General features: G+C 64.5%; 1 protein-coding gene across 1 annotated transcript in view; it reads right to left on the reverse strand.

Moving 5' to 3' along the window:
* The window catches only part of LOC139242562 (girdin-like), a gene marked incomplete at its 5' end in the record, with an annotated part of 39335 nt that extends 26676 nt beyond the window's left edge, over nucleotides 1–12659 (reverse strand). Inside the window, 3 exons of the mRNA XM_070870422.1 lie at nucleotides 506–783; nucleotides 3469–3630; nucleotides 12489–12659. Of these exons, the coding sequence (XP_070726523.1) occupies nucleotides 506–783; nucleotides 3469–3630; nucleotides 12489–12659 (611 nt within the window). The remainder of the gene's footprint in view (nucleotides 1–505; nucleotides 784–3468; nucleotides 3631–12488) is intronic.
* Nucleotides 12660–13218: the final 559 nt, after the last annotated feature.

A 13218-nucleotide genomic window follows, 5' to 3' on the forward strand; every position in this document is an offset into this window, starting at 1 on the left:
GATCAGGGGAGCGGAGGATCGGAGGATCGAGGGGTCAGGGGGTCGGAGGATCGGGGGATCGAGGGCTCGGAGGATCGAGGGGTCAGGGGAGCGGAGGATCGAGGGATCGAGGGCTCGGAGGATCGAGGGGTCAGGGGAGCGGAGGATCGAGGGATTGAGGGCTCGGAGGATCGAGGGGTCAGGGGAGCGGAGGATCGAGGGGTCAGGGGAGCGGAGGATCGGGGGATCGAGGGCTCGGAGGATCGAGGGGTCAGGGGAGCGGAGGATCGAGGGATTGAGGGCTCGGAGGGTCTCGGTCCCGAGGTAGCTGGATTTGGGACGTTGTATCAGCTTTGCCTTTGTGCACGATTTAACTTCAAAGTAAAGGCCTTCACGGTTAATGCGACAATGTGTGTGCGTGTGTCTATAATTCCCCGGGGTCACAGACTCGGGACTGTCGGGTGGACGCACCGCGACCTCCCCCGACCTCCCCCTGACCTCCCCCGACCCCCAATCCCGCTCCTACCGCCCTTCCAGCTCCTTGTGCTCCGCCTCCAGGGTCTTGAGGCCTCCCTTGAGGGCTCCGTGCCTCTCGATCAGCCCCTCGAACTCGGCCTCCTGCCGCTCGTGCAGCAGGGCCAGCTTCTCGTGGTCCCGGAGCAGGGCCTCGAAGTGAGCCCGGGCCTCCTCCTGCCCCTTGGCCTGCGACTTGCCCTCGGCCTCCAGCGAGGCTTGTCGCCCCTGCAACTGCTCCCTCTGGGCCTCCAGCGAGGCCTTGTGCGACCCCAGTGCCGTGTTCTCCACCTGCGGGGGGGGGAAACAGAGGCAACATCAGTACCTCGGAAAGCACCCTCTGCCTCCTTACAGCCGTCACATCGACAACGGGAGCAGGAGCAGGCCATTCGGCCCCTCGAGCCTGCACCGCCATTCAACATGATCCTGGCTGACCCTCTATCTCAACATCATATTCCTGCTTTAACCCCCATACCCCTTGACGCCTTTTGTGCCTAGAAATCTACCTGTCTCCCTCTTAAATATATTCAGTGACTTGGCCTCCACAGCCCTCTGTGGGAGAGAATTCCACAGGTTCACCACCCTCCGAGTGAAAACATTTCTCCTCATCTCGGGCCTAAATTTCCTATCCCGTGTCCCGGGACTGTGTGACCCCTTGTTCTAGACTTCCCAGCCCCCGGGGGAAACATCCTCCCCACATCCAGTCTATCCAACCCAGTCAGTATTTTATACGTTTCCATCAGATCCCCTCTCATTCTTCTAAACTCTAGTGAATACATAGAAACATAGAAAATAGGTGCAGGAGTAGGCCATTCGGCCCTTCGAGCCTGCACCGCCATTCAATGAGTTCATGGCTGAACATGCAACTTCAGTACCCCCTTCCTGCTTTCTCGCCAGACCCCTTGATCCCCCGAGTAGTAAGGACTTCATCTAACTCCTTTTTGAATATATTTAGTGAATTGGCCTCAACTACTTTCTGTGGTAGAGAATTCCACAGGTTCACCACTCTCTGGGTGAAGAAGTTCCTCCTCATCTCGGTCCTAAATGGCTTACTCCCTTATCCTTAGACTGTGTCCCCTGGTTCTGGACTTCCCCAACATTGGGAACATTCTTCCTGCATCCAACCTGTCTAAACCCAGGCCCAGTCGACCCAATCTCTCCTCATACGACGGTCCTGCCATCCCGGGAGTCAGTCTGGTGAACCTTCGCTGCACTCCCTCCATGGCAAGTATATCCTTCCTTAGGTAAGGAGACCAAAACTGCTCACAATACCCCGGGTGCGGTCTCACCAGGGCCCTGTATAACTGCAGTAAGACCTCCTTGTTCCTGTCCTCAAACCCTCTCGCAATGAAGGCCAACATACCACTTGCCTGCTGCACCTCCCCTTAAGGCCTGTTACTGTTACCGCCGCAAATCGCTGGGCCGGCCAGCGGAGCGGAACGGCCGCCAATTTTGCCCGTGCCGGCCGGCATTTTGAAAATGATACTCCTGCGCGCACCGCCAATGCTCCCTCCCGCCCCCCCCCCCACCCCCCCACCACCCTTTCCCCTGCCGACGGCAAAAGTCCCCCAAGAAAATCTTGCTCCCACCGGACACGCGACGCCAAAAGCGGCTTTTTTGCTGCCGATGCTGTGGCCCGTGTAAAATGGCGGCGCCCAGTAAAGGGGTCTGCGCACTGCTGCGGCCGCCATGTTTTTTTTTTAATCTCTCCTCCTCCCCTCCCCCCCCCGCCCCGACTCCTGCCGGGCCACCAACAGGCAGTTTGGCAAACAGCTCCCCCCCCCCCCCCCCCCTACCCCCGCTCTTGGGCCGGGCTGAAACCCTCCCTGATGGCCCAGTGGGCCATCCCCTTCAAGTGAAGAGGGGGAGGGGGGTTGACGGCGGCGTGATGATGTCATAAGTGCTACGCCGATGAGTGACAGCAGCGGCCGCTCCGCCCGCAACCACCCCCCACCCCCCACCCCCTCCCTCCTCACTTCCGCCCCCGTTGAGACCGACCTCTGACCCGCTGGGAATTTCGCTCGAGAGGTCACGGCATTCACCGCGCTGGTAAACACGGCAGAAACCATGGTCCCCGTGGAAACGGTGATTTCCCCCACCCGTGTCCAGCGGTGGGCTATTTCGGCCCCCCTCCCCCATAGAATCACCAAAATTTACGGCACGGAAGGAGGCCGTTTCGGCCCTTCGTGTCCGCGCCGGCCGACCAAGAGCCGTCCGGCCTAACCCCACTTTCCCAGCTCTCGGTCCGTAGCCCTGCAGGTTACAAGCGCACATCCAGGTACTGTTTAAATGTGGCGAGGGTTTCTGCCCTGCCATGCCCGGGAGCAAGCGGAGAGCGAAATCAAAGCCTCCTGCCGGGGCGCGCGCCCCGACGGTGTTGCACGCTGGGCCTGCTGCCTCTACCACCCTTTCAGGCAGTGAGTTCCGCCCCAGACCCCCACCACCCTCTGGGTGAAGACATTTCCCCTCAAATCCCCTCTAAACCTCCCCCCAGTTACTTTAAATCTATGGTGCGGACACAATGGGTCAAAATGGCCTACTTCTGCGCGGTAAATTTCTATGTTTCTACGGCCCCCTGGTTGTTGACCCCCTCTGCCAAGGGAAACAGGTCCGTCCTATCCACTCTATCCAGGCCCCTCATAATTTTATACACCTCAACCAGGTCTCCCCTCAGCCTCCTCTGTTCCAAGGAAAACAGGCCCAGCCTATCCAATCTTTCCTCGGAGCTAAAAATTGTTTTAATTGGTTCCTGGGAACGTGGGAATCGCGGGCAAGGCCCAGCATTTATCGCCCGTCCCTAATCGCCCCTTGAGCAGGTGGAGGTGAGCCGCCTTCTTGAACCGCTGCAGTCCGTGTGGTGAAGGTGCTCCCACAGTGCTGTTAGGGAGGGTAAGGGGGCAAAGGTTCAGTGTTGGCGGGGAATGAACTCTGCAGTTTGGGGTCCCGACCTGTGACCCCCGGGGCCCTGGCACTGACCTGCAGCCTGGTGTTGAGAGTTTGTAGACTGGTGTTTTGTTCCTGCAGGGACACCGTATGTTTTTGCAGCATCAGGATCTGGGCCTGAAGATTGTCGATTTGTGTCTCCAGTTGCCTAAGGTGGTCACTAAGGGCTCCCTTCTCGGCCAATAGGGTCGCATTCTGAAAAGAAGATATTGATCAATCATTCTTGTCCCAGTGGGCCGCGCTCTCCCTCCAGAGTCAGAAGGTTCCATTCCCGTTCCATTCCTTGGGCCCACAATCCAGGCCCGATGCTCCCAGTGCAGTGCTGAGGGAGCGCCGTACTGTCGGAGGGGCGGTACTGAGGGAGTGCCGCACTGTCGGAGGGGCAGTACTGAGGGAGCGCCGCACTGTCGGAGGGGCAGTACTGAGGGAGTGCCGCACTGTCGGAGGGGCAGTGCTGAGGGAGTGCCGCACTGTCGGAGGGGCAGTGCTGAGGGAGCGCCGCACTGTCGGAGGGGCGGTACTGAGGGAGTGCCGCACTGTCGGAGGGGCAGTGCTGAGGGAGCGCCGTACTGTCGGAGGGGCAGTACTGAGGGAGCGCCGCACTGTCGGAGGGGCAGTACTGAGGGAACGCCGCACTGTCGGAGGGGCAGTACTGAGGGAGCGCCGCACTGTCGGAGGGGCAGTGCTGAGGGAGCGCCGCACTGTCGGAGGGGCAGTGCTGAGGGAGCGTCGCACTGTCGGAGGGGCAGTGCTGAGGGAGCGCCGCACTGTCGGAGGGGCAGTACTGAGGGAGCGCCGCACTGTCGGAGGGGCAGTACTGAGGGAGCGCCGCACTGTCGGAGGGGCAGTACTGAGGGAGCGCCGCACTGTCGGAGGGGCAGTACTGAGGGAGTGCCGTACTGTTGGAGGGGCAGTACTGAGGGAGCGCCGCACTGTCGGAGGGGCAGTACTGAGGGAGCGCCGTACTGTCGGAGGGGCAGTACTGAGGGAGCGCCGCACTGTCGGAGGGGCGGTACTGAGGGAGCGCCGCACTGTCGGAGGGGCAGTACTGAGGGAGCGCCGCACTGTCGGAGGGGCGGTACTGAGGGAGCGCCGTACTGTCGGATGGGCAGTACTGAGGGAGCCCCGCACTGTTGGAGGGGCAGTACTGAGGGAGCGCCGTACTGTTGGAGGGGCAGTACTGAGAGAGCGCCGTACTGTTGGAGGGGCAGTACTGAGGGAGCGCCGCAGTGTCGGAGGGGCGGTACTGAGGGAGCACCGCACTGTCGGAGGGGCAGTACTGAGGGAGTGCCGCACTGTCGGAGGGGCAGTACTGAGGGAGTGCCGCACTGTTGGAGGGGCAGTACTGAGGGAGCGCTTTAGTGTCGGAGGGGCAGTACTGAGGGAGCGGCGCACTGTCGGAGGGGCAGTACTGAGGGAGCGCCGCACTGTCGGAGGGGCAGTACTGAGGGAGCGCTTTAGTGTCGGAGGGGCAGTACTGAGGGAGCGCTGCACAGTCGGAGGGGCAGTGCTGAGGGAGCGCCGCACTGTCGGAGGGGCAGTACTGAGGGAGCGCCGCACTGTCGGAGGGGCAGTACTGAGGGAGCGCCGCACTGTCGGAGGGGCAGTGCTGAGGGAGCGCCGCACTGTCGGAGGGGCAGTGCTGAGGGAGCGCCGCACTGTCGGAGGGGCAGTGCTGAGGGAGCGTCGCACTGTCGGAGGGGCAGTGCTGAGGGAGCGCCGCACTGTCGGAGGGGCAGTACTGAGGGAGCGCCGCACTGTCGGAGGGGCAGTACTGAGGGAGCGCCGCACTGTCGGAGGGGCAGTACTGAGGGAGCGCCGCACTGTCGGAGGGGCAGTACTGAGGGAGTGCCGTACTGTTGGAGGGGCAGTACTGAGGGAGCGCCGCACTGTCGGAGGGGCAGTACTGAGGGAGCGCCGTACTGTCGGAGGGGCAGTACTGAGGGAGCGCCGCACTGTCGGAGGGGCGGTACTGAGGGAGCGCCGCACTGTCGGAGGGGCAGTACTGAGGGAGCGCCGCACTGTCGGAGGGGCGGTACTGAGGGAGCGCCGTACTGTCGGATGGGCAGTACTGAGGGAGCCCCGCACTGTTGGAGGGGCAGTACTGAGGGAGCGCCGTACTGTTGGAGGGGCAGTACTGAGAGAGCGCCGTACTGTTGGAGGGGCAGTACTGAGGGAGCGCCGCAGTGTCGGAGGGGCGGTACTGAGGGAGCACCGCACTGTCGGAGGGGCAGTACTGAGGGAGTGCCGCACTGTCGGAGGGGCAGTACTGAGGGAGTGCCGCACTGTTGGAGGGGCAGTACTGAGGGAGCGCTTTAGTGTCGGAGGGGCAGTACTGAGGGAGCGGCGCACTGTCGGAGGGGCAGTACTGAGGGAGCGCCGCACTGTCGGAGGGGCAGTACTGAGGGAGCGCTTTAGTGTCGGAGGGGCAGTACTGAGGGAGCGCTGCACAGTCGGAGGGGCAGTGCTGAGGGAGCGCCGCACTGTCGGAGGGGCAGTACTGAGGGAGCGCCGCACTGTCGGAGGGGCAGTACTGAGGGAGCGCCGCACTGTCGGAGTGGCAGTACTGAGGGAGCGCCGCACTGTCGGAGGGGCAGTACTGAGGGAGCGCCGCACTGTCGGAGGGGCAGTACTGAGGGAGCGCCATACTGCGTTGTTGGAGGGGCAGTACTGAGGGAGCGCTTTAGTGTCGGAGGGGCAGTACTGAGTGAGCGCTGCACTGTCGGAGGGGCAGTGCTGAGGGAGCGCCGCACTGTCGGAGGGGCAGTACTGAGGGAGCACCGCACTGTCGGAGGGGCAGTACTGAGGGAGCGCCGTACTGTCGGAGAGGCAGTACTGAGGGAGCGCCGCAATGTCGGAGGGGCAGTACTGAGGGAGCGCTTTAGTGTCGGAGGGGCAGTACTGAGGGAGCGCTGCACTGTCGGAGGGGCAGTACTGAGGGAGTGCCGCACTGTCGGAGGGGCAGCGCTGAGGGAGCGCCGCACTGTCGGAGGGGCAGTGCTGAGGGAGCGCCGCACTGTCGGAGGGGCAGTACTGAGGGAGCACCGCACTGTCGGAGGGGCAGTACTGAGGGAGCGCTTTAGTGTCGGAGGGGCAGTACTGAGGGAGCGCTGCACTGTCGGAGGGGCAGTACTGAGGGAGTGCCGCACTGTCGGAGGGGCAGCGCTGAGGGAGCGCCGCACTGTCGGAGGGGCAGTGCTGAGGGAGCCCCGCACTGTCAGAGGGGCAGTACTGAGGGAGCGCTTTAGTGTCGGAGGGGCAGTACTGAGGGAGCGCTGCACTGTCGGAGGGGCAGTGCTGAGGGAGCGCCGCACTGTCGGAGGGGCAGTACTGAGGGAGCGCCGTACTGTCGGAGGGGCAGTACTGAGGGAGCGCCGCACTGTCGGAGGGGCAGTACTGAGGGAGCGCTTTAGTGTCGGAGGGGCAGTACTGAGGGAGCGCTGCACTGTCGGAGGGGCAGTACTGAGGGAGTGCCGCACTGTCGGAGGGGCAGCGCTGAGGGAGCGCCGCACTGTCAGAGGGGCAGTACTGAGGGAGCGCTTTAGTGTCGGAGGGGCAGTACTGAGGGAGCGCCGCACTGTCGGAGGGGCAGTACTGAGGGAGCGCTTTAGTGTCGGAGGGGCAGTACTGAGGGAGCGCTTTAGTGTCGGAGGGGCAGTACTGAGGGAGCGCTGCACAGTCGGAGGGGCAGTGCTGAGGGAGCGCCGCACTGTCGGAGGGGCAGTACTGAGGGAGCGCCGCACTGTCGGAGGGGCAGTACTGAGGGAGCGCCGCACTGTCGGAGTGGCAGTACTGAGGGAGCGCCGCACTGTCGGAGGGGCAGTACTGAGGGAGCGCCGCACTGTCGGAGGGGCAGTACTGAGGGAGCGCCATACTGCGTTGTTGGAGGGGCAGTACTGAGGGAGCGCTTTAGTGTCGGAGGGGCAGTACTGAGTGAGCGCTGCACTGTCGGAGGGGCAGTGCTGAGGGAGCGCCGCACTGTCGGAGGGGCAGTACTGAGGGAGCACCGCACTGTCGGAGGGGCAGTACTGAGGGAGCGCCGTACTGTCGGAGAGGCAGTACTGAGGGAGCGCCGCAATGTCGGAGGGGCAGTACTGAGGGAGCGCTTTAGTGTCGGAGGGGCAGTACTGAGGGAGCGCTGCACTGTCGGAGGGGCAGTACTGAGGGAGTGCCGCACTGTCGGAGGGGCAGCGCTGAGGGAGCGCCGCACTGTCGGAGGGGCAGTGCTGAGGGAGCGCCGCACTGTCGGAGGGGCAGTACTGAGGGAGCACCGCACTGTCGGAGGGGCAGTACTGAGGGAGCGCTTTAGTGTCGGAGGGGCAGTACTGAGGGAGCGCTGCACTGTCGGAGGGGCAGTACTGAGGGAGTGCCGCACTGTCGGAGGGGCAGCGCTGAGGGAGCGCCGCACTGTCGGAGGGGCAGTGCTGAGGGAGCCCCGCACTGTCAGAGGGGCAGTACTGAGGGAGCGCTTTAGTGTCGGAGGGGCAGTACTGAGGGAGCGCTGCACTGTCGGAGGGGCAGTGCTGAGGGAGCGCCGCACTGTCGGAGGGGCAGTACTGAGGGAGCACCGTACTGTCGGAGGGGCAGTACTGAGGGAGCGCCGCACTGTCGGAGGGGCAGTACTGAGGGAGCGCCGTACTGTCGGAGGGGCAGTACTGAGGGAGCGCCGCACTGTCGGAGGGGCAGTACTGAGGGAGCGCTTTAGTGTCGGAGGGGCAGTACTGAGGGAGCGCTGCACTGTCGGAGGGGCAGTACTGAGGGAGTGCCGCACTGTCGGAGGGGCAGCGCTGAGGGAGCGCCGCACTGTCAGAGGGGCAGTACTGAGGGAGCGCTTTAGTGTCGGAGGGGCAGTACTGAGGGAGCGCCGCACTGTCGGAGGGGCAGTACTGAGGGAGCGCTTTAGTGTCGGAGGGGCAGTACTGAGGGAGCGCCGCACTGTCGGAGGGGCAGTGCTGAGGGAGCACCGCACTGTCGGAGGGGCAGTACTGAGGGAGCGCCGTACTGTCGGAGGGGCAGTACTGAGGGAGCGCCGTACTGTCGGAGGGGCAGTACTGAGGGAGCGCCGCACTGTCGGAGGGGCAGTACTGAGGGAGCGCCGTACTGTCGGAGGGGCAGTACTGAGGGAGCGCCATACTGCGTTGTTGGAGGGGCAGTACTGAGGGAGCGCTTTAGTGTCGGAGGGGCAGTACTGAGGGAGCGCTGCACTGTCGGAGGGGCAGTGCTGAGGGAGCGCCGCACTGTCGGAGGGGCAGTACTGAGGGAGTGCCGCACTGTCGGAGGGGCGGTACTGAGGGAGTGCCGCACTGTCGGAGGGGCAGTGCTGAGGGAGCGCCGCACTGTCGGAGGGGCGTTACTGAGGGAGTGCCGCACTGTCGGAGGGGCAGTGCTGAGGGAGCGCCGCACTGTCGGAGGGGCAGTACTGAGGGAGCGCCGCACTGTCGGAGGGGCGTTACTGAGGGAGTGCCGCACTGTCGGAGGGGCGGTACTGAGGGAGTGCCGCACTGTTGGAGGGGCAGTACTGAGGGAGCGCCGTACTGTTGGAGGGGCAGTACTGAGAGAGCGCCGTACTGTTGGAGGGGCAGTACTGAGAGAGCGCCGCAGTGTCGGAGGGGCAGTACTGAGGGAGCACCGCACTGTCGGAGGGGCAGTACTGAGGGAGTGCCGCACTGTCGGAGGGGCAGTACTGAGGGAGTGCCGCACTGTCGGAGGGGCGTTACTGAGGGAGTGCCGCACTGTCGGAGGGGCAGTGCTGAGGGAGCGCCGTACTGTCGGAGGGGCAGTACTGAGGGAGCGCCGCACTGTCGGAGGGGCAGTACTGAGGGAACGCCGCACTGTCGGAGGGGCAGTACTGAGGGAACGCCGCACTGTCGGAGGCGCAGTACTGAGGGAGCGCCACACTGTCGGAGGGGCAGTGCTGAGGGAGCGCCGCACTGTCGGAGGGGCAGTACTGAGGGAGCGCCGCACTGTCGGAGGGGCGTTACTGAGGGAGTGCCGCACTGTCGGAGGGGCAGTGCTGAGGGAGCGCCGTACTGTCGGAGGGGCAGTACTGAGGGAGCGCCGCACTGTCGGAGGGGCAGTACTGAGGGAACGCCGCACTGTCGGAGGGGCAGTACTGAGGGAACGCCGCACTGTCGGAGGGGCAGTACTGAGGGAGCGCCACACTGTCGGAGGGGCAGTGCTGAGGGAGCGCCGCACTGTCGGAGGGGCAGTACTGAGGGAGCGCCGCACTGTCGGAGGGGCAGTACTGAGGGAGCGCCGCACTGTCGGAGGGGCGGTACTGAGGGAGCGCCGCACTGTCGGAGGGGCAGTACTGAGGGAGCGCCGTACTGTCGGAGGGGCAGTACTGAGGGAGCGCCGCACTGTCGGAGGGGCAGTACTGAGGGAGTGCCGCACTGTTGGAGGGGCAGTACTGAGGGAGCGCCGTACTGTTGGAGGGGCAGTACTGAGAGAGCGCCGTACTGTTGGAGGGGCAGTACTGAGAGAGCGCCGCAGTGTCGGAGGGGCAGTACTGAGGGAGCACCGCACTGTCGGAGGGGCAGTACTGAGGGAGTGCCGCACTGTCGGAGGGGCAGTACTGAGGGAGTGCCGCACTGTTGGAGGGGCAGTACTGAGGGAGCGCTTTAGTGTCGGAGGGGCAGTACTGAGGGAGCGCCGCACTGTCGGAGGGGCAGTACTGAGGGAGCGGCGCACTGTCAGAGGGGCAGTACTGAGGGAGCGCCGCACTGTCGGAGGGGCAGTACTGAGGGAGCGCCGCACTGTCGGAGGGGCAGTACTGAGGGAGCGGCGCACTGTCAGAGGGGCAGTACTGAGGGAGCGCCGCACTGTCGGAGGGGCAGTACTGAGGGAGCGCCGCACTGTCGGAGGGGCAGTACTGAGGGAGCGCCGCACTGTCGGAGGGGCAGTACTGAGGGAGCGCTTTAGTGTCGGAGGGGCAGTACTGAGGGAGCGCTGCACAGTCGGAGGGGCAGTGCTGAGGGAGCGCCGCACTGTCGGAGGGGCAGTACTGAGGGAGCGCCGCACTGTCGGAGGGGCAGTACTGAGGGAGCGCCGTACTGTCGGAGGGGCAGTACTGAGGGAGCGCCGCACTGTCGGAGGGGCAGTACTGAGGGAGCGCCGCACTGTCGGAGGGGCAGTACTGAGGGAGCACCGCACTGTCGGAGCGGCAGTGCTGAGGGAGCGCCGCACTGTCGGAGGGGCAGTACTGAGGGAGCGCCGCAGTGTCGGAGGGGCAGTACTGAGGGAGTGCCGCACTGTCGGAGGGGCAGTACTGAGGGAGCGCCGCACTGTCGGAGGGGCAGTACTGAGGGAGTGCCGCACTGTTGGAGGGGCAGTACTGAGGGAGCGCTTTAGTGTCGGAGGGGCAGTACTGAGGGAGCGGCGCACTGTCGGAGGGGCAGTACTGAGGGAGCGCCGCACTGTCGGAGGGGCAGTGCTGAGGGAGCGCCGCACTGTCGGAGCGGCAGTGCTGAGGGAGCGCCGCACTGTCGGAGGGGCAGTACTGAGGGAGCGCTTTAGTGTCGGAGGGGCAGTACTGAGGGAGCGCCGCACTGTCGGAGTGGCAGTACTGAGGGAGCGCCGTACTGTCGGAGGGGCAGTACTGAGGGAGCGCCGCACTGTCGGAGGGGCAGTACTGAGGGAGCGCCATACTGCGTTGTTGGAGGGGCAGTACTGAGGGAGCGCTTTAGTGTCGGAGGGGCAGTACTGAGGGAGCGCTGCACTGTCGGAGGGGCAGTACTGAGGGAGCGCTTTAGTGTCGGAGGGGCAGTACTGAGGGAGCGCCGTACTGTCGGAGGGGCAGTACTGAGGGAGCGCCGCACTGTCGGAGGGGCAGTACTGAGGGAGCGCTTTAGTGTCAGAGGGGCAGTACTGAGGGAGCGCTGCACTGTCGGAGGGGCAGTACTGAGGGAGCGCTTTAGTGTCGGAGGGGAAGTACTGAGGGAGCGCTGCACTGTCGGAGGGGCAGTACTGAGGGAGTGCCGCACTGTCGGAGGGGCAGCGCTGAGGGAGCGCCGTACTGTCAGAGGGGCAGTACTGAGGGAGCGCTTTAGTGTCGGAGGGGCAGTACTGAGGGAGCGCCGCACTGTCGGAGGGGCAGTACTGAGGGAGCGCTTTAGTGTCGGAGGGGCAGTACTGAGGGAGCGCTGCACTGTCGGAGGGGCAGTGCTGAGGGAGCGCCGCACTGTCGGAGGAGCAGTACTGAGGGAGCACCGCACTGTCGGAGGGGCAGTACTGCGGGAGCGCCGCACTGTCGGAGGGGCAGTACTGAGGGAGCGCTGCACTGTCGGAGGGGCAGTACTGAGGGAGTGCCGCACTGTCGGAGGGGCAGCGCTGAGGGAGCGCCGCACTGTCGGAGGGGCAGTGCTGAGGGAGCCCCGCACTGTCGGAGGGGCAGTACTGAGGGAGCGCTTTAGTGTCGGAGGGGCAGTACTGAGGGAGCGCCGCACTGTCGGAGGGACAGTGCTGAGGGAGCCCCGCACTGTCGGAGGGGCAGTACTGAGGGAGCCCCGCACTGTCGGAGGGGCAGTACTGAGGGAGCGCCGCACTGTCGGAGGGGCAGTACTGAGGGAGCGCCGCACTGTCGGAGGGGCAGTACTGAGGGAGCCCCGCACTGTCGGAGGGGCAGTACTGAGGGAGCCCCGCACTGTCGGAGGGGCAGTACTGAGGGAGCCCCGCACTGTCGGAGGGGCAGTACTGAGGGAGCGCCGCACTGTCGGAGGGGCAGTACTGAGGGAGCACCGCAATGTCGGAGGGGCAGTACTGAGGGAGCACCGCACTGTCGGATGAGATGTTAAACCGAGGCCCCGTCTGCCCATTCAGGTGGCTTTAAAAGATCCCACGGCCACTTTTGGAAGTAGAGTAGGGGCTGAATGGGCCTCCTCCTGTTCCTATGGTAACAGGCCCGAGGGGCCGAACGGGCCTGCTCCTGTTCCCATGGCGACGGGGCCTTTCATGCCCTGTAGAAGGCCTGTTGCTGGTCAATAAGAAAGGAGAGGGCGCACGCGTTCAATCCACAACGGCCCAGATGCCCGCCGTGCGAAGTCCGGAACCCTTACGTTTCTCTCCACCTCGATCAGACGCTTGCCCATCGGGTCCTGGACGGACTCCGCGCGCTGCAGCTTGGCATCTGCCGCCATCTCCGGCTCCCGGGGCGGGGCGGCCATCTTGTCCGACACCTCCTCCTCCTTCTCCTCCTCGGGCTGCGTCTCTTCCGGGCTCCGCTTCGACTGTGAGGGGGGGGGGGGGAGGGGGGAGGGAGGGAAATCGTCATGTTAAAACCGTGGCGGGGGAGGGGCGGGGGGGGGGACAGGCAGGGGTTCGGGATGAGCGCAGGGCGGTTGCCGGAATTCCACGGCCCGCTTTCCGACGCGCTCCGGACGCGGCTCAGCGACACTGGGACAGTGGTTCAGCGCACTCGGCCGGGAACCGGACCCCCCCCGGATTGTCACAACTCACCACGGCCAATGTCCACCCCTTAAAGGGGGCGGTGATGGGGACAAGGCGGAGGGAGTGGGGGAGGGGGGGGTTTGCGATGGGCAACTCCCTACCTTGGGAAAATTCTCCACTGTACAGAGGGACCAGGGTGTCCTTGTGCACCAGTCAGTGAAAGCAAACATGCCGGAGCAGCAAGCAGTTAGGAAGGTAACTGGTATGTTGGCCTTCATTGCAAGAGGGTTTGAGCACAGGAGCAGGGATGTCTTACTGCAGTTATACAGGGCCTTGGTGAGACCGCACCCGGAGTATTGTGAGCAGTTTTGGTCTCCTTACCTAAGGAAGGATATACTT

This window comes from Pristiophorus japonicus, unplaced genomic scaffold, assembly GCF_044704955.1.
Source record: "Pristiophorus japonicus isolate sPriJap1 unplaced genomic scaffold, sPriJap1.hap1 HAP1_SCAFFOLD_1376, whole genome shotgun sequence".
Lineage (NCBI taxonomy): Eukaryota > Metazoa > Chordata > Chondrichthyes > Pristiophoridae > Pristiophorus > Pristiophorus japonicus.